Raw genomic sequence first — 24,838 nt, forward strand, 5'->3', positions numbered from 1 at the left:
CTTCTTTCTTTCTTTCAGTGGTGGAATTGGTGCAACAAATAACAGTTAGAGAGAGAAAGAGAACCCAAAGATATTAAAAAAAAATAGGGTAAATTTCAGAAAACACCTCTGAGATTTGGATTAATTACAGTTAGGTCTAATATATTTTTAAAATGACCAATTTGGTCCTTAAAAGACAAAAATACCCTCACACCGTTACCCCTCTTAACCCTCCGTTACACTTTTCTTTTCTTGTCTTTCTTCCTCACAGACCTGCTCTCCCACTCTTCCTCTTGGTGGTTCCTTTGATCCTCCCAGCCAAAACCCCACTCTCCCTCTCTAACCTCAGATCTGCTACTACCACCACCAGCCATAAAACTTAGCCAAACCATAGCATCAAGACCCAAATCCAAAAAGCCTTTAGCATCCTCCACTGCAAATCCAAAAAACCATAGCATCCTCCACTGCAAATCCACCCCATACCGGAAACCACCACCCACCACTGAAAACCACCGCCGGCCAGAAAACCCAAAGAAAAAAAAAACCCCAAAACCCAAAACAAGCCACACAAACATCGGATCCCACCACCACCGCCGGCCACAAGACCCAAAGAAAAAAAAAAAAAACCCACAAACCAACCACATCAGAGCCCACCAAAAAAATCATCAACAAACCAAAACCAACCACTAGAAAACGCACCACCACCGCAAAAACCACCTAAACCACAACTCACAGCCACCAAACCCACGCACCACTATGAAGAAAAGAGGCATGGACGAGAGAAACAGAGGCTTGAGAGGGAGGAGAGTGGATCGGCTTGGAGAGAGAGAGAGTCAAATCTTATATATTTTTTTGTGCACCGATGAGGATCCGTAAAAGACAGGTACCTTTCCCTCTCTCATCTCTCTCTCCGGTTCCTCTCTCAGATCCCCTGTGGTGCAACTCCAGCTCCACAATACCACACAACCAAAAGCCTCACACCCACTTGAAAATCTCTCCCCACAAAGTGATAGATATGCCCACTTTGGTCCTCAGCAGTCTGATCAGCCCAATCAACGTCTCCCACCGATCCGTGGAGGAAGCAACGGCTTGGATCTCTCTGATGATGTTGCTAGTGGGCCACACAACGAGGTGAAGAAGAAAGATTGTTTGGTTAGTGGAAAATGAAACAACCTTTTATCATCAATTTCTTTTTTTTTTTTTTTCTCTTACTGTTGTTTGTTTTTATTTATATTTGTGTGTTTATGACAGTGCACTTTGGTTCAATGTGCCCTAAAGATTTCATGTGTATGAATTTTCCCTTATGTTAAATTTTAAGGAACAAGCATATATGTGTGAGTGAGTGGATCATGGGTGTGTTTTTTGATTTTGCAGGAGTTGTTTTTGCAAGGAAAAGATGAGAGAGGCGGAGTGGAAGAGAAGAGTAATGATACCAGGTTAGAAAAAAAAGTCCCCTCAAAAAAAAAAAAAAAAAAAAAAACAAAAACAAAAGCTAATCCATGTTCTTATTCATCTTTCATGAGATCTTGTAGTGAAAAAAGTGAAAAGAAGGAGACCCATAATTTGATTTTACCCATGTAGAAAAAAAAATTTTAAAAAGAAAAAAAAAAGAAGGGAAAAGAAAAAAACTGTAAGTGGAAATACTGTTTAAGGTGTTTTTATATCAGCTTTGCTAGCCACCATACCTTCCCATCTAATCTAATCTAGCTAGTCTTTTTTATCTCTTATTTATCTTTGGCTCTTAACTAATATTCCCCATGCGGTGCACGTTAGCATGGGTTGCTTGCTGGTCCCAGCTACTATATATCTTGCCCTCTATTGCACCTTTATTAATTTTTGGGGTTTTATTTGGTTCTTTCTCTTGGGCTGTACAAAATTTCATGTTTGTGGTTGTGTGTATCTTCTGGGTCTGTTGTGCTTTCAGGATGGGAGGCATTTTGGGTGCAGAAACTGTTACTGGGGTTCTTTCAGAATCAAGTGCTTCCCGTCAAGGTAATAGTTTATGTAATTATACTAGATAAATTAGTGATCATAGAATCTCTTATATATATGCCATTAGATAGTATTCAAATGTGGTGTTGAGAATGTTAGTAATGGTGGTAGCAATATTGCGAAGAAGAGAGCAAGAGGTGTTGTTCAGTTGTTGTGCTTTAAAAAAAAAAAAAATGTTCTTATGCATTTTTTTTGAGATAAATCTTATGCATCTATTTTGGTGATAACATATTACTAAAAACTTTTAAATCTATATTTCTGAATTTTAGTATAACATGATTTGATGAAAGAATAGTGCTATATTTCAATCAATTTTCATCAAATATTTTTATATAATTATATTTAAATTATGTTGGCCTCACTTACCATCTAATTTTCTATAAGAGTCTGTTTGGTTTAAGTGATTTGAGCGCTTAAAAATGTATTTTTAAAATCTAAAATGATGCTTGCAACAACTCCTTGTAAATTTTTTACAAATGTTTATTTTAAACCCAAAATGTATCAAGGTGACCTGAAAAACAAGAGAGTCAACTTTCATAGACAACATTGCACACCAAATTGCCTCCAAAGAGGAGAAGTGTTCTGCCTGGAAGCCAAATCTAATTTGGCATCCAGTTTCTAGTTCCATTATGTCATTAGCATTTTGAGAGTACTTACATTAATTGGGAAGCAAAATTTGCTATGATTTTTTCATCAAAATTTTTGTACATGGTATACCAAAGGAGAAACATTAGTCTTTTAGCATGCATATAGACTTACTTGAGGAAAAGTAGAATTACCATGCAGTGAAAAAAATCTTGCTTTTTTGGCAATCCTCATCAGTGATGAAATACAAATCATAGACAGCATAGTGACACCCATTTGCAGGCAGAGACTCAGCTAAGTCCTCAGGTTTCATCTAGGCTTCCAAGTTCCTCTTCGCTTTTAGCTCCAAGAATTTCAGTTTACATTCATCACACAGCCATTCCAGATGGTGCATTTGCCTAACCCAAAGGTTTTATTTTTGGAAAGAAAGAAAGGTATTATCAATCACAGAAGGCTTAACAGATGTCATCATGCATATACAATAAAGATGATAGGATTTATTTGTTTGGAGAGGAAAACAATATCAATAAATGCATATCAGCATTTCTTTTATATGCTATAATTATCAGAAAAAGCATATTATCATTACTGGATTGCATCATAACTTAGTGCACTTGTGAGATTACTGAAAGGCACTTTGAAATTACCCTCTATTTTTGATTGTGGCACCAAGTATAAGAGAATAAGAGATGATGGAAATAGCTAAATGTTGTTTATTTTGTTAAAATCTTCGCATCATGGAACAAAAATGATTTTATTCTCTTATGCTGCTTGTGTAGGATCAAATGAATATAGTTGCATGTCAAGAATATTTTCATAAATGAAATAACAGGAAGTAGCATGCAATGTTCATTTTGGGAAATTGAAAGTAACAACATACCAAAACTAATCCTAACTAAACTCAAATACTAATCCCCATCTAATCTCAAATCGAATCCCTATCCAAATACTATTTGTCACATATGATGTTTTACAAATAGTCATTCTAGGCTGATGTCTCTCCCTCCCCCACCCCTCCCACCCTCCCCCACCCTCACCCTCACCCCCAACCCCCCCCCCCCCCCCCCCCCAACTCCCTCTCTTTTCCCTTGTATACCACCGGCTGTCCCACATACCAACTCCCTCCCTCCTTATCCTTTTACTTTTCCACCTCTACTCCCACCTTTTGGCCTGCCCTCTTACACCTTTTGTCATCCCTCTTTCCCTTCTAGTTTATGCCCTCCATCATACCCCCTATTACCATCCTCTTTGCCTTTTAAACGTTCTGAGCCATCACCTCCACTGTTACCTGTTATCCCCATCTCTAAAACTGATACCAAACCAGCTTCAAACCTTCATACCACTCCATCTTTATCGGTTCAGGGGGGGAGTAAGATTCCTTTCCGTATTGATGCAAAGTTTTTCTCTTTTTCTTTCAATGGTGGGCGACATGACTCGTATGCTATTCATGAGAGCAGCTGGCATGTCAAGCACACTATTTGGGTAGGTCGTTAAGGATTGGAGTGGATCCTTTCTTGTTTTGCTGATATTCGTGATTGAGTTCCGGGAAAAGTTCCCATTTGCAAACGCTTCCGGGAAAATAATAAGTTGTTGGAATTCTGTGGGAGGTCGAATAGGTTGGTGTTTTTGTGGTCATAGCTGAATACTATGGTAGGGCTCATCGTGGGTGTGTTATGATACCAGCAAGCTCCAATCGTGCAGGTTGGTCTTTGTTTCAGAGAAAAATGAGGAATTTTTTCACCGGTGCTAAACTGCCTTCTATGGCTGAAGCATCCTCCAAAAATGGTGGTGATGGAGGTAGTCAGTCTGCTGGTGGTGACCGGAGTGGGAACCTTTTGTCTGCTTATAGTCATCAGCAAAAGTTTAGGAATTTTGAAAAAGTTGGAGCAATTCTGGGGCAGAGCGTGATTCCTGAAGTCCCTACTGTAAATGGTTTGGTCTTAAATGGTAATGTTTCAGTCATCAATGGCAGACCCACTCGGGCTTTCACTTTTAAACGGACTCCTGCTACTTTGGCTCTGAAAGTGTGTAAGCCTGAGGGAGGGAAACGTTTTGTATCTTGTATGGATATAAATGAGTTCAGTTGGCCCAGAGTGTTTAGTGGCGAGTCTGAACTTATAATCCAATCTGATGGGCTTGCCAAAGCCCAACCCGTGGAATCTTTTAAGGGCACTTTGGTCAAACCTGGATTTTTTAAAGAGCCACTCGATGATCAGGCAACGTGGGTACAAGGGGAGAGCTCGAACGGTCGTGTGAGTTTAGTTGCCGGGCCGTCGGTGTCAGCAGCGTCGCCGGCGAGGGCAACGGTGGGTTCTAGGTCGCCGGTTATGTCAGTAGTGTCGTCGATGAGGGTGACAGTGGGTTCTGGGTCGCCGGCGGTGTCAGCAGCTTCATCGGCAAGGGTGACGGTGGTTTTTGGGTCGCCGGCGTTGTCAGCAGCGTTGCCGGCAAGCGCGAAGGTGGTTTCTGGGTTGCCGGTGACTACGGTGGCACCGGCGAGCGCGATGTAGGGGTCCATTTCTAGGTTTTCTGAAGTGGAGGGGACTAATCTGAGGTCGAGGGAAGAGACCAAGACTCCGGCGAAGCTTATGGGACCTGGGTATGTCGTTTCTTCTCAACTTCAAGCAAGACCTTATTGATCCTTCAAATCGGCTCTCCTCTTGGACTGTTGATGGGGATTGTTGTCACTGGCTTGGTGTTGTCTGCCACAACCTCACTGCTCACGTACATCAACTCCATCTCAGAAGCTTCCCTCCTGTTTGGGATGATTCAATGAGTCAGGAACAAAATGATGCTGAATATGAAGCTTATTGGCGGTCAAGGTTTGGTGGTAAGCTAAATCCTTCTCTCCTTGATTTGAAGCATTTGAATTACTTTGACCTCAGCTTCAATAATTTCTTTGCTTCTCCTATTCTCGAATGTCTCAGTTCAATGAAGAGTTTAACATCTCTTAATCTCTTTAATGCGGGATTTGTGGGACTCATACCTCATCAACTTGGAAATCTCTCCAATTTGCTCTATCTTAATCTTGAAGGCTATGGATCTAATGATTTATATGTGAATAACCTTCAATGGCTTTTTGGTCTTTCTTTGCTACAACATCTCGTTATGAGTTATGTTAATCTTAGCAAAGCCTCTGATTGGCTACAACTCACAAACACACTCCCTTCCTTGTCAGAGCTACGATTGATAGCTTGCCAACTTCGTCTCATTCCACCGACACTTACTATTAACTTTTCATCACTCCTCACCCTCGATCTTTCAGGAAACCAATTTGAAAACACTTTGATCCTATCATGGATATTTGGTCTTCGTAATCTTGTTTCTCTTGATCTATATGACAATTACTTTCAAGGTCCAATTCCTATTGATCTCCAAAACATGACTTCTCTTAGTCACCTCGATCTATCTTTGAACAATTTCAACTCTTCAATTCCCAATTGGTTGTATAGTTTTAGTCGGCTTGAGTTTCTTAACCTTCGCTTCAGTAATTTGTAGGGTACAATCTCCAGTGCCATTGGAAACCTAACATCTGCCATTAGTATTGACTTGTCAAGAAATGAACTTGGAGGAAAGTTGTCAAGATCGTTGGGTAATCTCTGTAACTTAAGGGAAATCAGATTGTCATACAACAAATGGAGTCAAGAGATATCTGAAATCTTAGAAAGTTTATCAGGGTGTCTTTAAGATAGACTAGAGATCTTAGACTTAAGTAATTCTCAACTTCATGGTCATTTGACAAATGAACTTGGGGTATTTAAAAATCTAGTCAAACTTTCTTTTCAGTATAATTCAATTTCGGGTCCAATTCCAGTGTCTTTAGCAAATCTTCCATCTTTGACATACCTGGATTTTTCAAACAATCATATCAATGGAACTCTCCCTCAGAATTTTGGACAATTGAAAAATCTAGTCGAACTAGTTCTTTGGAATAATTCAATCTCAGGTCCACTTTCGGTTTCTTTTGGAAATCTCTCATCTCTGACATACCTAGATCTTGGGAATAATCAATTGGAAGGAAACCTCCCTCAAAATTTTGGACAGCTTTCCAAAATTGAGACTTTATATATTTATTCTAATATGTTGAAAGGTGTCGTGTCTGAAGTTCATTTTTCCGATTTAACCAGTTTGAAGACACTTTCTACATCTGGAAACCAACTGACTTTAAAAGCAAGTCAAAATTGGATTCCTCCTTTTCAGCTTGAGTCTTTATCCTTGCGATCATGGAATTTAGGGCCAAAATTTCCCCCATGGCTTTGTTCACAAAGGCATTTGCAGTCGTTAGACATTTCTGATACAAGGATTTCAGATGTGGTTCCTCCTTCATTTTGGAACTTGTCTTCTCAGTTCCAAATTTTAAATCTCTTCCACAATCTAATCCATGGAGAAATTCCCATGATTTTGTCTGCTTCAGTGATTGATTTAAGTTCAAACAATTTCAAAGGTCCGCTACCTTATATATCCTTTGATGTGTATGTGCTAGATCTTTCTAACAATTCATTCTCTAGATCCATTTCTCACTTTTTGTGTTTTAGAATGAATGAGCAAAAATACCTAGGATATCTCAATCTTGACAAAAATCATTTATCAGGAATAATACCTGATTGTTTGATGAAATGGAACTACTTGGGGGTCTTGAGTTTGGGGAACAACAATTTTAGTGGCAGTATTCCACCATCCATGGGGGAAATTTTGGCCCTAAATTCCATGATTGCAAGGACAAAAACTCAAGCTGAAAAGGAGGAATCCAATTTTGACTTGCTTTTAGAGTCAGTTGGTTTCCAGATGCATAAAGTATCCTCAAACTGGTTAAATTGGAAAAATGAACTTCAGACACCACACATTTCAACAAATTAGAACCAATATATAAAGTCTCAAGTTTGGAAAGCTGTCCAAAATTTTGAGGGAGAGTTCCATTGAATTGATTATTCCTAAGATCCAAGTATGTCAAAGATTGAAGATTTTCAAAAAAAACCGAAAGTGGACCTGAGATTGAATTATTCCAAAGAACCAGTTCGATTAGATTTTTCAATTGTCCAAAATTCTGAGGGAGAGTTCCATTGATATGATTGTTTGAAAAATCCAAGTATGTCAAAGATGGAAGATTTGCTAAAGACACTAGAATTGGACCCGAAATTGAATTATACTAAAAAGAAAGTTTGACTAGATTTTTAAATACCCCAAGTTCATCCGTCAATCTCAGGTCCACTTCCGGTTTCTTTTGAAAATCTTCAATCTTTGACATACTTGGATCTTAGGAATAATCAATTCAATGGAACTCTCCCTCAAAATTTTGGACAGCTTTCCAAACTTGAGACTTTATGTATTGGTTCTAATATGTTGAAAGGTGTGGTGTCTGAAGTTCATTTTTCCAATTTAACCAGTTTGAGGATACTTTATGCATCTGGAAACCAACTGACTCTAAAAGCAAGTCAAAATTGGATTCCTCCTTTTCAGCTTGAGTTTTTATCCTTGCAATCATGGAATTTAGGGCCAAAATTTCCCCCATGGATGGTGGCATACTGTCACTGAAATTGTTGTTCCCCAAACTCAAGACCCCCAAGTAGTTCCATTTCATCAAACAATCAGGTATTATTCCTGATAAGTGATTTTTGTCAAGATTGAGATATCCTAGGTATTTTTGCTCATTCATTCTAAAACACAAAAAGTGAGAAATGGATCTAGAGAATGAATTGTTAGAAAGATCTAGCACATACACATCAGAGGATATATAAGGTAGCAGACCTTTGAAATTGTTTGAACTTAAATCAATCACTAAAGCAGACAAAATCATGGGAATTTCTCCATGGATTAGATTTATGGGAGAGATTTAAAATTTGGAACTGAGAAGACAAGTTCCAAAATGAAGGAGGAAGCACATCTGAAATCCTTGTATTAGAAATGTCTAACGACTGCAGATGCCTTTGTGAACAAAGCCATGGGGGAAATTTTGGCCCTAAATTCCATGATCGCAAGGATAAAGACTCAAGCTGAAAAGGAGGAATCCAATTTTGACTTGCTTTTAAAGTCAGTTGGTTTCCATATACAGAAAGTATCCTCAAACTGGTTAAATTGGAAAAATGAACTTCAGACACCACACCTTTCAACATATTAGAACCAATATATAAAGTCTCAAGTTTGGAAAGCTGTCCAAAATTTTGAGGGAGAGTTCCATTGAATTGATTATTCCTAAGATCCAAGTATGTCAAAGATTGAAGATTTTGAAAAGAAACCGGAAGTGGACCTGAGATTGAATTATTCCAAAGAACCAGTTCGACTAGATTTTTCAATTGTCCAAAATTCTGAGGGAGAGTTCCATTGATATGATTGTTTGAAAAATCCAGGTATGTCAAAGATGGAAGATTTGCTAAAGACACTGGAATTGGACTTGAAATTGAATTATACTGAAAAGAAAGTTTGACTAGATTTTTAAATACCCCAAGTTCATCCGTCAAATGACCATGAAGTTGAGAATTACTTAAGTCTAAGATCTCTAGTCTATTTGAAAGAAACCTTGATAAACTTTCTAAGATTTCAGATATCTCTTGACTCCATTTGTTGTATGACAATCTGATTTCCCTTAAGTTACAGAGATTACCCAACGATCTTGGCAACTTTCCTCCAAGTTCATTTCTTGACAAGTCAATGCTAATGACAGATGTTAGGTTTCCAATGGCACTGGAGATTGTACCCTACAAATTACTGAAGCGAAGGTTGAGAAACTCAAGCCAACTAAAACTATACAACCAATTGGGAATTGAAGAGTTGAAATTGTTCAAAGATAGATCGAGGTGACTAAGAGAAGTCATGTTTTGGAGATCAACAGGGATTGGACCTTGAAAGTAATTGTCAGATAGATCAAGAGAAACAAGATTAGGAAGACCAAATGTCCATGATAGGATCAAAGTGTTTTCAAATTGGTTCCCTGAAAGATTGAGGGTGAGGAGAGATGAAAAGTTAACAGTGAGTGTCGGTGGAATGAGATGAAGTTGGCAAGCTATCAATCGTAGCACTGACAAGGAAGGGAGTGTGTTTGTGAGTTGTAGCCAATTAGAGGCTTTGCTAAGATTAACATAACTCATATCGAGATGTTGTAGCAAAGGAAGACCAGAAAGCCATTGAAGGTTATTCACATATAAATCATTAGATCCATACCCTTCAAGATTAAGATAGAGCAAATTGGAGAGATTTCCAAGTTGATGAGGTATGAGTCCCACAAATCCCGCATTAGAGAGATTAAGAGATGTTAAACTCTTCATTGAACCGAGACATTCGGGATTAGGAGAAGCAAAGAAATTATTGAAGCTGAGGTAAGTAATTCAAATGCTTCAAATCAAGCAGAGAAGAATTTAGCTTACCACAAAACCTTGACCGCCAATAAGCTTCATATTCAGCATCATTTTGTTCCTGACTCATTGAATCATCCCAAACAAGAGGGAAGCTTCTGAGATGGAGTTGATGTACGTGAGCAGTGAGGTTGTGGCAAACAACACCAAGCCAGTGACAGCAATCCCCATCAACAGTCCAAGAGGAGAGTCGGTTTGAAGGATCAATAAGGTCTTGCTTGAAGTTGAGAAGAAACGACATACCCAGGTCCCATTAACTTCGTCGGAGTCTAGGTCTCTTCCGTTGACCTCAAATTAGTCCCCTTCACTTCGGAAAACCCAGAAATGGACCCCCACATCGCGCTCGCCGGCGCCACCGTAGTCACCGGCAACCCAGAAACCACCTTCGCGCTCGCCGGCAACGCTGCTGACGACGCCGGCGACCTAGAACCCATCGTCGCCCTCACCGGCGATGCTGTTGACATAGCTGGCGACCCAGAACCCATCGTCGCCCTCATTGGCGACGCTGCTAACACCACCGGCGACCTAGAAATCGCCGGCGACGCTGCTGACACCGACAGCCCGACAACTAAACTCACACGACCGTTCGAGCTCTCCCCTTGTACCCACGTTGCCTGATCATCGAGTGGCTCTTTTAAAAATCCAGGTTTGACCAAAGTGCCCTTAAAAGATTCCACGGGCTGGGCTTTGGCAAGCCCATTAGATTGGATTATAAGTTCAGGCTCGCCACTAAACACTCTGGGCCAACTGAACTCATTTATATCCATACAAGATACAAAACGTTTCCCTCCCTCAAGCTTACACACTTTCAAAGCCAAAGTAACAGGAGTCAATTTAAAAGTGAAAGCCCGAGTGGGTCTGCCATTGATGACTGAAATATTACCATTTAAGACCAAACCATTTACAGTAGGGACTTCAGGAATCACGCTCTGCCCCAGAATTGCTCCAACTTTTTCAAAATTCCTAAACTTTTGCTGATGACTATAAGCAGACAAATGGTTCCCACTCCGGTCACCACCAGCAGACTGACCACCTCCATCACCAGCATTTTTGGAGGATGCTTCAGCCATAGAAACGGGTTTAGCACCGGTGAAAAAATTCCATATTTCTCTCTGAAACAAAGACCAACCTGCACGATTGGAGCTTGCTGGTATCATAACACACCCATGATGACCACAAAAACACCAGCCTTATTCGACCTCCCACAGAATTCCAACAACTTATTATTTTCCCAGAAGCGTTTGCAAATGGGAACTTTTCTTGGAACCCAATCATGAATATCAGCAAAACAAGAAAGGATCCACTCCAATCCTTTACGTCCTACCCAAATAGTACCTTTCTCCAATTGGTAAAAAGTATAGACTTTTCCAAGAATAGTTTATCAGGAAAGATCCCCGTCGAAGTTACTAGTCTCCAAGGATTACAATCTTTGAATTTGTCATATAATCTCTTGATCGGAAGTATTCTTGAGAATATAGGTGCTATGGGATCACTGGAATCTATTGATTTCTCTTTGAACCAACTTTCGGGGCAAGTTCCCTCAATAATGTCAAGTTTGACATTTTTAAATCATTTGAACTTGTCAAACAACAATTTGACTGGGAAAATTCCTTTAAGCACTCAACTACAAAGCCTTGATCCATCTAGTTTTATTGGAAACAAACTGTGTGGACCGCCACTTACTAATAATTGTACTACAGATGGTGTAAAACCTAACATAAGAAGTAAAGATACTAGTGGAATTGAAGTGGATTGGTTCTATGTGAGCATGTCACTCGGCTTGGTGGTTGGGTTTTGGGGTGTATGTGGTCCTTTACTAATTAATAAGCAATGGAGAATGATGTACTTTCACTTCCTAGATCACATAGGGTACAAGCTTAAGAGTGTTGTCTTGTTGTAAGATTCTTAATACTTTGTGCAAATGTTAAATATTGTAAGTAAATGCTGTCTTGATCATGTTAATATTTTGATGATTTCCAAATAATCTTTTTGTTGGTTAATACTTATATTATTAGTTAATTCACTCCATTAGCATATCTAAATATGGTGTTTCTTCCTGCTAGACCAAGAAGGAAGCACCTTTTTGGCATTGAAGAAAGATATTGGGTATTCTTTCTACATATTGCTTTTACTTGTATATGGTTGTCAACTACCATGGACTGAAATTCACTCACCGCTTCTATAACTTACCAATAAGAACATGGCTGTTGTACATTTTTCGCTTTTATTGACAAATAATGTATGAAATATATATGAGGCATCTACAGCAAACTCATTTAGGGTTAGGGTTTCAAATTTGCATCATAGTAGTGGTTGTTGTAGTATATGCCTTTGATGATGAGTTTCCTTTTCAGTTAAATATGCATATTTATTGCATTCCTTTTTTCATGTTTGAGAGATAGGGCTTTTAAAGTTTAAACTGTAACTTTTGTATTAGGTTCATCTCCATTTGAAATGGATTTATTTCGTGGTTTTTATTAAATATATTTACGAATCTAAGATGTAATGAGTGCCGTTCCATAACTTTTAGCCTTTCCCAGTAAGCTTATCAACAAAACGCTTGTGTTTGTGTATAAAAGCTTTCTTCTAGAAATTAAAAACGCCTTACATATTCAAGTACTTCTTAGCTGTGAATCAAGAATTTTGGTTTACAGATGAAACAGAGGTAAAGTGTGAAATGGATTTGTTGGGTTTGTGATTTTACTTTTGGCACAAAGGATTAAGGTATGCACATCGTGTTTGATACTTTATTTCTCTGATTTTAATATGTTGATGGAATTAATGTGGGCAAGGATTTTGTTTTGAGTCCAAGATTTTGGACGCTATGAAATGGAGTTTAATTTTAATAGCAGAAATTTTAGCGAGTTGAATCATGATGGATGATATGTATCTCTGTCTTAATTTGATGCTGAATTCAATGATTATCTTCTGGGTTGTATTTGGTTTTCACTTTATTTTATTATATTAACTAAACACAGTGTTAGGTTCATTATGACATGAGACATTTTGTGTGCTCACTTAATGCAAAAAATGCTGAAGGTAAAATCTTATCCAAGCCACCCCTTCTAGGACCTCACTTAGTTGGGAGACAAATACTCGATCTTTTAGCCTCTGATGAAATTTTTTGTTGTTGATGTATTTGTGGTGAATTTTTTGGGTTACTGTTAATGAAATTCTAGTATTCTGCTTCCAATGCTGATTTTTTTAATTAAAGAATTCTTAAAAATTGTAATTTATTTCTAGGGATGCAACTTTGGCATATAAAGCTGAAGCTTTAGAGTTGCGAAAACAACTCAGGCATATTCAGTCTTAATTTGATATGCACCCTGGCCAGGCTTTGTCCGTAATCCAAGGAAGACGGGCACGGGTTGCTGCAACATCTACTGTCAATGGACGCCTTACAAATCTAGATGATAGTCTTTCAGTGAGAAATTTAGAGGTATGTAAGCTATGATAAATGGAATATATTTTTGAACTTGTTCACTTTTATGATAGTTTAGATTTAAAATATGCAATTTTGATTAGTTCGGTTCTAGAGTTCTTTAAACTTATGAATGAGGTTGAGAATGAGGACCTTGTCTTTATTTTGGAGACTATAGTGGACAAGTTTGGGGAGGATATGGCACTTTAAGCTCTTGGGTTATGCCAGAATTTGGTACTGTTAGCCTCTATTTTTTATTTTTATTTTACACATATATTCAGAAGTGCTTGACAACTTCTTTTTTTAATAAATATTCAGGCAGCTGCATTTTGGAGGTGCATGAACACAACTGAAGCTGAAGATGAAGATGGTGGTTCTGGTGCTTCCTAAAAGACACGTCTCTCAGCAGTTCTTACCTCCAGTTTCAAGACATTTATACTGGAGTTTCATATTTTTTTAGAGATATTATTCATTTAATATATTGGTTGTGCTTGCTGGGGAGCAATAGCTAAAAGGTAATGTCTGTAAGGGATCTAGACTCTTACTTGCGATTGGTCATATGGAAGTTTTACACTTTTCTAGGCCCCAATTTAGGTGGACAATTTCTCAAACATCATATTGAAGAGGGAAATGGTACTTATCTTTCGATGGATAATTGGCATCTTGAGGATCCTCTGTTACTTGAATATGGACCTTGGATCAGTAATGACAGTCAGTGCTGTGAATGCAAATGTCTTGTCTGCTCGCAATGGAGGAAACTAAAATTGGCAGCCAACAAATTTGAGGCTTTGGTTCATATTCATGGCAAGTTTTTTGAGGTGAACATTGATCAAAATGCAGCAGAAAATTTCAATTTAGAAATAACAAAATCTTGAAACTTCAAATTTAGGGGCATCATGGAATGCTATTAGACTTACTGCACCAAATGTTTAGCAGTGCAAGGTTTCCTGGTTTTCTAAATCTATTTGCAAGCTTAGTTTCATAGCTTGGCTAGCAATTAAGACTAGATCTAGGGATTGGTGGCTGCAATGGGGTTACCAAGATGGTGTACTGTGTTGCTTGTTTAGAAGATGGGGAAAGTAGAGATCATCTATTCTATTCTTGTGGATGTTAAAAACATTTTTGGGAGAAACTATTAGGCTTTGTTCAATTCCTAGATAACCTACTACTTGGGATGCAGATTTAGCTTGGCAATATGGGTTCTAAAAGGCAGAAGAGATTTGTTGTTATCATTCTTAAAGTTTCTTGGATTGCTCATATATATCACACTTGGATGGAGAAAACTCTTGATGGCGCGAAAAAACTATCTTCAAGATTATTGTCATAAAGGTTAGATGGACTGGCATCAAGCAGGCATATTACAAGTTCATATAGAAACAAAGGTTGTGTTCTGTTTGGAATATCCCTATGAATGTATTTGATTCTAAGTTTTAATTGTTGCATTGGTCTATCTTCTGTTTGCTTTTGTTGATATGATGATCTGTAATCTAAAGTATTACATCCTATATTGTTGATAGGGCTCTTTGTATTGCTTTGGTTCTTTGGCAGTCTGCTAGTCTTGTTGACAACTATTGCTGCCTGTTATTGCTGTCTTTGTTTCTGATGAATAATTCTCACTCATCTAAATAAATAAATAAATGTTTAGGAAACAAAATCTTATACTTTTTTTTTTCTTTTCCTGAAGAATATGTTCACATTCATCTAAAAAATGAAAAAAAAAAAAAAAAAAAAAAAAAAAAAAAAAAAAAAAAAAAAAATCGAAGGTTGTGTTTAACCATCACCTGGCCAGGCAATGTTGTTTCCTTCATTATTTTTGCAAAAGTTACTACAACTCAAGCCAACTTTGCGCCTTGGTCTGAATGACATTCAGTATCATGCTTGCACGTTCCTATACGTTAATTTGCTATTGGTATGCATTTTCTTAATTGAGAATTCAGAAAAAGCATCTCAAATCTATGAGAAGGGGCACATGACCAAGAAGCAGTCTAGTGAAAGCTGGTAAGATTTGTTTAGGTTGAAGACCTACGTAATATGAAAGCTTGTATGGTGAACTGTTGTGGACCAATGAAAAGAACATGTAACTTGCAAATAGGAAGTCGAGCACAATAGTGCCCCACGGAATACTTTATCCCACTTGAAAGAAACTTTGTTGATAGTGAATGTTGAAGGTTCGATTTACAAGCCTTCAGAGAATCATGACCTTAGCATACATGAAAATTCTCATGTTTATCTGCTACCGGTATGTAGTTCCTTATGCGAATGATAACCATGGTTTATTTTTAGAGAAAATGTACAAAAGCATAAACATTATTTGTGATCTAAGCATCGATGGCTAGTTTTGGTGAAAAGCCTATTTAAAGCCTGATATGAATGTATTAAGTTTCCTTTGAGCAAAGTTCTTCTTTAATTATTGCTTCATCATGTCTAAATCTTTTACAATTCTTGTGATTCTTTTGCTTTAGTTTTCCTTTTAATACCCAACTAAGTTTCAAATGTCTTAAACATCCTTCAAATGGGTTGTTGACTTCGTATATTCAAAAAGATTATTGTACATGGATTGGAGTCTTATGCACAACATAAGTAGAAAGTTGGGTCCAGCTTCACTAAGGAATTCCATATCCTGCTGATAGATATAGATTAATATTGGGTGGCAAGATTAATCCTTCATTATTCTAGCTAGAACTACTAAATTACCAGAGTTTAACAATTCTACTTGTAAGGGTATTCCAAGCTATTTGGTTTCTAGGAGAGACTTAGACATCTCGGTCTCTCCTTTGCAGAATTTGCAGTATTAATACCTCAGCGGCTTAGAAATATATCACAGCTTTAGTTTCTTAATTGACAGGGAAATGATCTTTATATGAATGGGCTAGAGTGGGTTTTTCCCCTGCAATATTTTTATGCATATGACATCAACTTCAAAGGGGAACAGAAAATGCTTCAGGTAATGAATAGTTCCCTTCTCTTTCAGCATTCTGGTTGTCTAAATGCCAATTTCATGACACACATTAGTCCCTGTAAATGTCAATTTTACATCCCATGAAGAGCTTAATCTTTCTATAAATCATTCAATGCCACAATAGCAATTAGTAAGAAAATTTCATACCTGTCCCAAATCATTGGCTTCCTTTTATAAGCTTGAACCATAGATTCACAGGGACTTGTTTCAAGCTGGATAGGGATTTGTACCAGGCCGGAGGGGTCAAATCTCAGCTTTAGTGGCTATCAGCTTAAAATCCAATAAAATTTCTGGAAATAATCCTCCAAAAATATGGCAACTTTCTTGAGTTGCTTCTCATTTGGTATTGGATTTTTGCCAATAGTAGCCTCAAGACATAAACATAGGTCTCAAATGAACTTGAACCTTGTGTTTCTTGAACTTGAACCTTGGATTGTGTTTCTTGAACTTGTCTCAAATTCATTTGATGGGAAAGATACCAAAACATGCTGGGAACATGATATTGTTGGTATTCTCAGATCTGTCAATAGATAGTCTTTTTGGTGAAGTTTCTTGGGGCATATCTACATTACCAATCTTGAAAGCGATGGAGCTCCTCTTGCCAAAAATTGCACAAAAGCAATGGGAAAAAATGAGGATGACTCTTCCTAGTTATGTATAGGTATGAGAATTAGATTCTCTGTTGGTTCTAGGGGACTTTGTGGAGTTCTCTTCTTCAAAAGGTCTTCAACGTACTTATTTCGGTTTTATCAATGACACAAAAGGTCAATATTACTACAATGTTAGAAGTGAACTGGTTCCTTGAAATTTTGAGTAAGCCGGTATCTAAGTGAAAGGTATCATCTTCTGCACTGTAGACTTCAAAAATTATGTCCTCAATGATAGTTTGTTCTTGCTGACGTTGGTATGTAAGTAAAAGGCATCATCTTCTACAAGGTATGCTTCAAATATTATGCCTTACTAATTGTTTGGTCTTGCTTATGTTGTAGACACTACACTGCAAATGTGATTTAATTTATAGCTAACCTTCTACGTAGTGAGATTTTATTTCAGAAATATGTTGATACTAAAATGGAGCCAACGTTTTCAATTTTTAGTCTAGTTTTGTTTACTGTTGCCATATGAAATATAATTCATTTTGAAATGCAAACTTCATTTTAAAATAATTTGAGAACACAAAGCTCTAGAAGGATACAGAGTTGGCACTGTTAACAAGTTGTTTCTCGCACATTTATGTCATACAGCTTTGTACTATGATCAAGGTTGTCAAAATTGGGATCCTACGTAGGATCGTGAGAGGTAGGTTGGATCGTAAATTGTAGAATCGAATCATGAATCGTAAGATCCTACCTATTTTCATATTTTAAGCAAAAAAATCTATTGATAGTGACTTTGTATGCTATATAATCACTTAAAATATGAATCCATCTATTAAAAAAAAAATTGCATCATAAAATGTAATTTGCACGCACTACATTGTTCTTATGTCATTATAACGAAACAAAATATATTTAAATTTTGACATAATGTATCTGTTGAGGGCCATTTGTGGAAGCCCAGCAGGCAGGGAAGCCCAATAATGAGGGCCACAAGGAATTGACAAGATAAATAGCAAAAAATCCGTTAGGCCCAAGCGGCAGGAATAATGGATCATAGGCCCAACAAATATATAAATAGGTCTTGAAAAGGCGAACGGGCTCAAAGAAGCCAGGAAAGAAAGAAGTAGCATCCCATGGGTAGAGTATGAGTTTGAAAAGTGAGAAATGGCCGCCGCAGGCCCAAGGCAGTGCAAACTAAGAGAGTAAGGGGTTTATGGCAGGCCCATGAACCCCAAAGATAAGGATAAGGTTATTGGGCCGGGGAAGCCCAATGAAGTTAGTAAAAAGCCCATGGGAGTGTGGAATTAGCAAACGGGCCGAGGAAGCCCAAAGAAAGCAATCGGGCCGTGGATGCCCAAAGGGACATAGGAGCCCATGAGTAGAAAGCAAAACAGTGCCCATAATAGGCCATTGAGAAAAGGGATAAGCGGCTGGCCCAAAAGGAGGTCCAGCAGGATTAAGTTATTACGGCAGGAATAACAATTCAACGTGGCAGGCAGTAAAGAAAATCAAAAGTGGGCTAAAGAAATGAGAAGCCCATTATCATACGAGGCCCAACTCCTGAATAGAGCGAAAAACCAATGGAAAACCCACATGAAAGGCCAGGAAACGCAGACGGAGAGTCTCCAGGTCGCGGCAGACGTATGAGCAGCAGGCAGACTCTTGGACAAATTCGAAAGGGAAGCACGCGCAAGGCCCAGGCGCCACCAGCCTGTACCCAGCCAATATAGGACATGGTGGGGCCATGGGCCAGAGGTAAGAGGTAAAGGGGGGTGTGGTTTGGTGGTGGGGAGAAGGGAAAAGATCTATTTACGGTTCCTGCCCAAGCCTCTTTTGGGAGGTACGTCCTGCTGGGATGATAGACCACCCAAAAGAGGAAATTTGAGGGGGAACCGTTGGGTGCATGCTCTGAGAGTAAAGAGAGAAGGCATTAATATCGTGGCAGGAAGAAATGCTACGACACACAGAGGAATAAAACAAATCCGCCTCTGTCTGGCGAGGGTGGGTGTTGCACAGTGTGGTCGGCAAGTACACCCAGACCAGACAAAGGCGGTTAAGGGGTAAGACCGTAAACCACTAGCCACGGCAGGCGCTATAAAAAGGCCCTTGCCATGCCCTATAAAGGGGATCGAAAAACAGAGCATATTTTTGGAGTGAAAGGAAGAAACAGAGCAAGAGAGAAAAGAAAAAAGATAAGAAAGAAAACAGAGAGAAAAGAAAAAAGATAAGAAAGAAAACAGAAAGAAAAGAAAGGAAAACTAAGAAAAACAAGAGTTATTTTCAAAGAGGGCATGCACCCATAGATCGGTTCCTCTCTCTCCCCCTTCAAATCTTACCTTCTTCAAAAAAATGTAAACGAGGACCATCTTTTCTTTTGGGCAGCAACCATTCAGGTCCGACTCCCTCAAAGTCATTAATCCCCACGGCAGGATCCTTTTCCTGGGGGGGTTATTCGCGTTGAGAAGATGCGTTCTTTCCTCTTTGGCTTTGTTGCGGCAGACAGTTTAAAAAACTTAATTAATGCCCTTTTAAATTAGCCAGCATTATTCTCTTCGTTTTTTCTCTATGATTGATATCATTGTGACTGTAATCATGCTTTAGTAGCAAGGAATACATAACCGTTTACTTAAATAAGTCAAACTACTCTGCTTTAGTTATTATTATATATGTCTGCTATAACTCGTCTGCAACAGTTCAGCTTGCCATAACTTGTCTGCAACAGTTCAGCTTGCCATAACCCGTCTGTAACAGTTCTGCTTGCCGCAAACTCGCTCCTGACAAACATGGCATAAGTTTGTGCACAAACCGGCCCAAATTGGTTACAATTGGACCGGCCCCAGCTCCCTTACTCAGAAAACACTAGGGCCCATCACCGCAGGAGGCAGCCCAGCCCATTACCGCAGGAGGTAGCCCAACATATCACACCATATAAGAAAAGGCCCCTACAGTATCTAAAAAGTTCAGTACATGTTTAATTAGCAACTAAGTACCAAAATATTATCTACACATATGGAAATTGTTTTCCAGATTCTAAGTTCCAAATCCAAAATAAGTTAGGTTAGTTAGCATATAAAAACTAGCTAACTACAAATTTATAATATGTAATCCAAAAGAGAATTTTCAATCTAAGATAAACTAGCTAATTACAAATATGAAATCCAAAAGAGAATTCATATTCTAAGATTCTTCTAATCTAATCACTGTCATTGTCATATCTCATTTCATCATCTAAATATTTTAAATTTTGTTTTTGAAAACATTAAACTTAAGTACTATAGGTTTTTTTGAGATTTTATGTTGACAGGGGCAAATTTGAGATTTCAATTCATTATTGGGCTTGTGGGTTTAGGTGGATTATCTTACCCAAATGAATCCCACTTAAAAAAAAAAAAAAAAAAAAAAAATCAAAAAATCAAGCCAAATGGTAGGATCGGTAGGATCCCATAGGATTCTACCATTTTTGCGATCCTACTACGATTTTAAACTTTTTGGTGAGGTGAGAACGTAAAATCGTGTAATTTTACGATCTGAATCGCGATTTTGACAACTATGACTATGATGCACATGTAACATGCTAAAAGCCAACTCTATGGCAATACCATTGATGATTGCCAGTCTTTGTTGTGCATGCTTCAGAAGGTAGCTCTGGTTCTAGCTTTCCAAGAGGCCACAAAGATTAGTTTGGAATTGTAATGGCCTTATTAGCTCCTGAATTTGTTCTAAATTTTACACGGATAAATTTCTATGGATTGTGATTTCTGCCTATGATCTGTACAAACTATTTATATAAATAGTGGTAAGCCATTTCACTTTGCGCCAAAAAGGCTAGAACATTGGGCCAATTGTGTTTCTAGTTTTAAGCAAGTCTGGAAACAAGCAGGTTTACTTATCTATTCCTTAAAAGTGTAAATACTAGCGCACACAAGCAGCCCATTTTTGCACTAGCGTACACACCATTTTGCACTCAATTTCAGTGCAAAATGGTGTGTGTACATTGTGTGCAACAGCTAGTGTGAAATAAACATTGCCCTTCCTTAAAATGGCTGAAGTTTTAATTATGTGCTAGCAAAAATGACTTTGACAAAACAACCTAAAAAGTACTAATCAGGACAGATGAATTCATAGTGTGACATTATACTACGGGCTTAGCATAAGCCCACACAACACTAAATAATAAGCAGTACAAGGGGCAAAAAAAGAGATGCTCACAAAATGTGATTGTTAGGAAGGGCTAAACATTAAAAGGGTGAAATGGCAAACAATTAAAGTGCTCGCTCTTTTACAATTTCAAGGTTCATTTAACTAGGTTCTGTTGCTTGCAAGTTGACTTGAATGCCATCCATCTCCCTCTGGCATCTATCCTTGAAGCTAAGCATAGACCATCATACTTCTCACCTTTGATGTACCAGGTGACCTGAAAAACAAAAGAAGTGAACTTTCTCAGACACCATTGCATGCTAAATTGTTTATTATTTTGGCCTTCAATATAATCACATGCCAGCAGAGAGGAGCAGCGTTCAGCCTGGAAGCCAAATATAAATTGGCATCCAATTTCTCATTCCATTGTGTCATTACTTGAGCATTTTGAGAGTACTTACATTAAACTTGGGAAGCAAAATTTGCCGTGATTTTTGCTCAGCAGAGCTGCAGAAGTGTTCTCTTAAAGTACTAATCAAGTTTTACTAATCATGGTGGTGCCTTCCTTTATTCTTTATTTTAACATCCTACTATGTACACCAAATGAGAAACAATAGTCTTTAAGCATGCATATAGAGGAAAAGAAGAGTTACCATGCAAAGAAAAACTCTTATTTTTTTGGTAATTCTCATCAATCATCATTGATGAAAAAAAAAAAAAATCATTGACAGCATAGCCGCACTCATTGGCAGGCAGATACTCAGTAAATCCTCAGATTTTATCTGGGCTACCAATTAATGAACAAGTAATTACTCTTTTCTTTTAGCTCCAAGAACTTCAGTTTACTTTCATCAGGCACAGCCATTCTAGTTGCTGCATTTGCCTAACCCAAAGATTATTTATTATTATTACTTTTTTTTTTTTGGAAGAAGGAAATAAAGATAGGTATCAATCATTGAAGACCTAACAGAAATCATCATGCATATTATACAATAAAGATAATAGGATTTATTTGTTTAAGAGGAAAACAATATCAAGAAAATGCATTGCAGCACTTCTTTTAGTATACTATGTCATAATTATTGAATAAAGCATATTATCAATACTCAGAAATTACTAGGTTGCATCACAAACAAGTGGACTTGCGAGATGACCCAAAGGCACTTCTCTTGTTTTGATTGTGGCATTAAGTATAAGAGACGATGGTAATAAATTTTAATTCTCTTATGCTACTTGCTGTTTATTTTGTTAAAATGTTCACATCATGGAACGGAAATTGTTTTATTCTCTTATGCTACTTGTGTAGGATCCGATGAATAAAGTTTGCATGTCAAGAACATCTTTATAAATAAAATAATAGAAAGCAGCAAGCAATATTCATTTTTGAGAATTGCAGTAAAGTATCAACAATACATGGTGTGCTAGACATATTAGGACAAGTAGTACAATCCTAGGACTGGTTTCTAGATCTGCTGTGCCTAATTTCTAAAAGTACCATCTACAATGATGACAGGCATATATATACACACATGTTAATAGAGAGAGTATTTTTAGATTTGATAAATTACAGAGTATTTTGGATTAAAACTCTGTCGCTGCTGCATATATTGAAATCATAACTAAGTTGTAAGTGATACAATATTATAGGTGGGAAAAAACTACAAAAGAAAAGGACAATTTATAAAGATATGACAGTGGAAAAAATTTACAATCTGATTCAAAATTTCAAGGTGCCTTTACTATCGATAAGATGAAATGTAACCATTCATATGTAACAAATGTTTAAAAAATTGTTATACCATTCTTGCTTTTCCTTCAATAGTTTAAATTCTCTCTAATTTTATTTTCACATATTATAGAAAGGCCATTGAAAATGAAGACCCTACTACGAGAAAGAACAAACGTCGAAATTCGAACGTACCTTGAAAATGACATCTAGTCTTTCTTTTGTGTTCTTTGAAAATAAAAGTTGATATCTTACCTCCATAGACGAGCTAAAGGTTCATCTAGCTATAAGTTATAATAGCTTTCTTTAAAATCTCTTAATAGCGATCACTTTTTAAACTCTCAACGAAAGACATCAAGATTGTGCATGACATGACTACTTCTAACTCGTTTCTAAGGAGGAAGCCTGGGCTGCAAAATTTGGCCTTCAATGTTTAAAGAAAATATTCTTAGTTATTTTTTTAAATCTCAAAAAAAAAAATAAAATTACCTTGGTTCTTGACTTTATAAGTTTTTGAATATTTTTTTCTTTCTTTCTTGAAATTTTCATTAAATGTACCCAATTTTTTTGATACAGTAGTAAGTTTACTACTATACATAGACTTATTTGAGGAAATGTAGAATTACCCTGCAATGAAAAAAAATCTTTGCTTTTCATGCAATTCTTACTAGTGATGAAATCAAAATCATAGACAGCATGTATACACTCTTTGGCAAGCAGCTCATCAAGAAGTCCTCAATTTATTTACTAGTAATTAGTAATGTCTTCATAGGTTTCGTTTGGGCTTCTAAGTTTCTCCATCCATGTTAGCAAATTCCATTTGTTGCGAAATAGACAACACACATGCCCATGCATTCCTTATTGGGCTCACCAAATTGGTCTACTTAAAAGCATGAGTCTATTTGGGCTTCAAGGCTTTTTTTTGAAGCCCACTATTGGCCCATACATTGAGCCCTCAGACTCAAAAGCCTCATGTAACCAAGCTATCAACCATGGGAGGAATTGAACCAAGCCGAAACCAATGGAGCTGAGGAAACAGAAGAAGAAGATGACTACATGGGGCACATCTCTATCTCTTTTTCTTTTTTCCACAGGTTAACTCTCTCCCTTCAAAATCTTCTTCCAAAAGGTCAGCCTATTTTGGTTCCCTAGAAAACTTTGGAACAAGCATAGCCAATATAGTCTATAGGGTTCTTTTCTTTTTTTAATCTTGATTCATATATATTTAAAATATTTTCTTGTCCAGTGAAAATTTAACCCTGTTGAATTGAACCCAATAGTGTAGGATATACAAACCCTATGTTAGGTTGCCAAGAAAAATGAGAAAAGGAAAAGATGAGTAAATGTTTGATGTTGTGTTGTATGTATTTGGGCGGGAGTTTAATCAGTAGTATTATTGGGTTTTCAATATATTTTAAAACTAGTCGCTAACCCGTGCGATGCATGGGATAAGTTTTATAATTTGGCTCAAAGCATATTATGGCTCAAAGCATATTATAATTTTTTTTAAACCATAATAGTACAGAATGTTAAACCAAGAGCAAAATGGGGGAAAATATAAAGAGAATACAAATTGACTAAAAAAGGGATGAGAATCTTAACAAATTTAAGTTAAGAAAAAGCAGTTGCCAATGTAAATCCTTCAATTTAAGAACTTTCATGGCCTCGCAATTAATGCCCAAAAACCAAGTCTTATCTGGTTGAAAATAGCTACGGAATAAAAAAAAAAAAAAATTAAAAAGGGGGTTCTCTCCTTTTCTTCCAACCTCAAAAGTGTCAAGCAAGGATCATAGCATGGATTATGGGCAATAATAAAAGTCCACAACACAAATCTGGGTAAAAGAAACCACCTACAACATTTAACATTCTATGAGGCAAAAGATATGACAATCCAACTACAAATTTGAGTTAAAAAATTAATTGCAAGTAATATAGAAAAGCATGATTCCAAGCCAAAATTTGGATTCTAAAACAGTAATAGGTTCAGGAACAAAATATGATCCAGTTCAGATTTTCAACAAAGATGAAAAAATTGATGTGTAACCCCAAAGTCTTTGGGCATGGAATTCAACTTAAGCAATCTATATATTAAAC

The 24,838-nt window shown here is 37.4% G+C and overlaps 2 protein-coding genes and 1 pseudogene across 4 annotated transcripts in view; 2 read left to right on the forward strand and 1 right to left on the reverse strand.

Moving 5' to 3' along the window:
- The first annotated feature begins 393 nt into the window (after window positions 1–393).
- On the forward strand, window positions 394–14,892 carry LOC126699162 (uncharacterized). 3 transcript variants are annotated; one of them, XM_050396833.1, is made up of 5 exons: window positions 394–1,110; window positions 1,354–1,415; window positions 1,904–1,971; window positions 2,839–2,990; window positions 13,146–14,892. In XM_050396833.1, the coding sequence occupies exons 1-4, from the start codon at window positions 842–844 to the stop codon at window positions 2,956–2,958; spliced, it is 519 nt and encodes a 172-aa protein (XP_050252790.1). In that variant the 5' UTR covers window positions 394–841; the 3' UTR covers window positions 2,959–2,990; window positions 13,146–14,892. The 3 variants fall into 3 exon arrangements, 2 of the variants coding, with proteins under 2 accessions (XP_050252790.1, XP_050252791.1); XM_050396834.1 differs by having other exon boundaries at window positions 13,237–14,892; XR_007646699.1 differs by lacking the exon at window positions 13,146–14,892 and having other exon boundaries at window positions 394–1,131; window positions 1,904–3,110.
- The window catches only part of LOC126699159 (receptor-like protein EIX2), a 171,203-nt gene continuing 151,522 nt past the window's right edge, over window positions 5,158–24,838 (forward strand). Inside the window, exon 1 of the mRNA XM_050396813.1 lies at window positions 5,158–5,622. Within this exon, the coding sequence (XP_050252770.1) occupies window positions 5,158–5,622 (465 nt within the window). The remainder of the gene's footprint in view (window positions 5,623–24,838) is intronic.
- The window catches only part of LOC126699164 (actin-depolymerizing factor 7-like), a 28,708-nt pseudogene continuing 24,948 nt past the window's right edge, over window positions 21,079–24,838 (reverse strand).

Source organism: Quercus robur, chromosome 9 (genome assembly GCF_932294415.1).
Source record: "Quercus robur chromosome 9, dhQueRobu3.1, whole genome shotgun sequence".
NCBI classification, from domain to species: Eukaryota; Viridiplantae; Streptophyta; class Magnoliopsida; order Fagales; family Fagaceae; genus Quercus; species Quercus robur.

What these genes read in the sequence shown, in the direction of transcription:
- LOC126699162 (XM_050396833.1), top strand. Translation starts at nt 842, where the DNA reads ATGAGGATCCGTAAAAGACAGGTACCTTTCCCTCTCTCATCTCTCTCT. An exon ending in CTAGTGGGCCACACAACGAG is followed by an intron (nt 1,111 to 1,353) that starts GTGAAGAAGAAA and finishes TTGATTTTGCAG; the next exon opens with GAGTTGTTTTTGCAAGGAAA. An exon ending in ATCAAGTGCTTCCCGTCAAG is followed by an intron (nt 1,972 to 2,838) that starts GTAATAGTTTAT and finishes ACCCATTTGCAG; the next exon opens with GCAGAGACTCAGCTAAGTCC.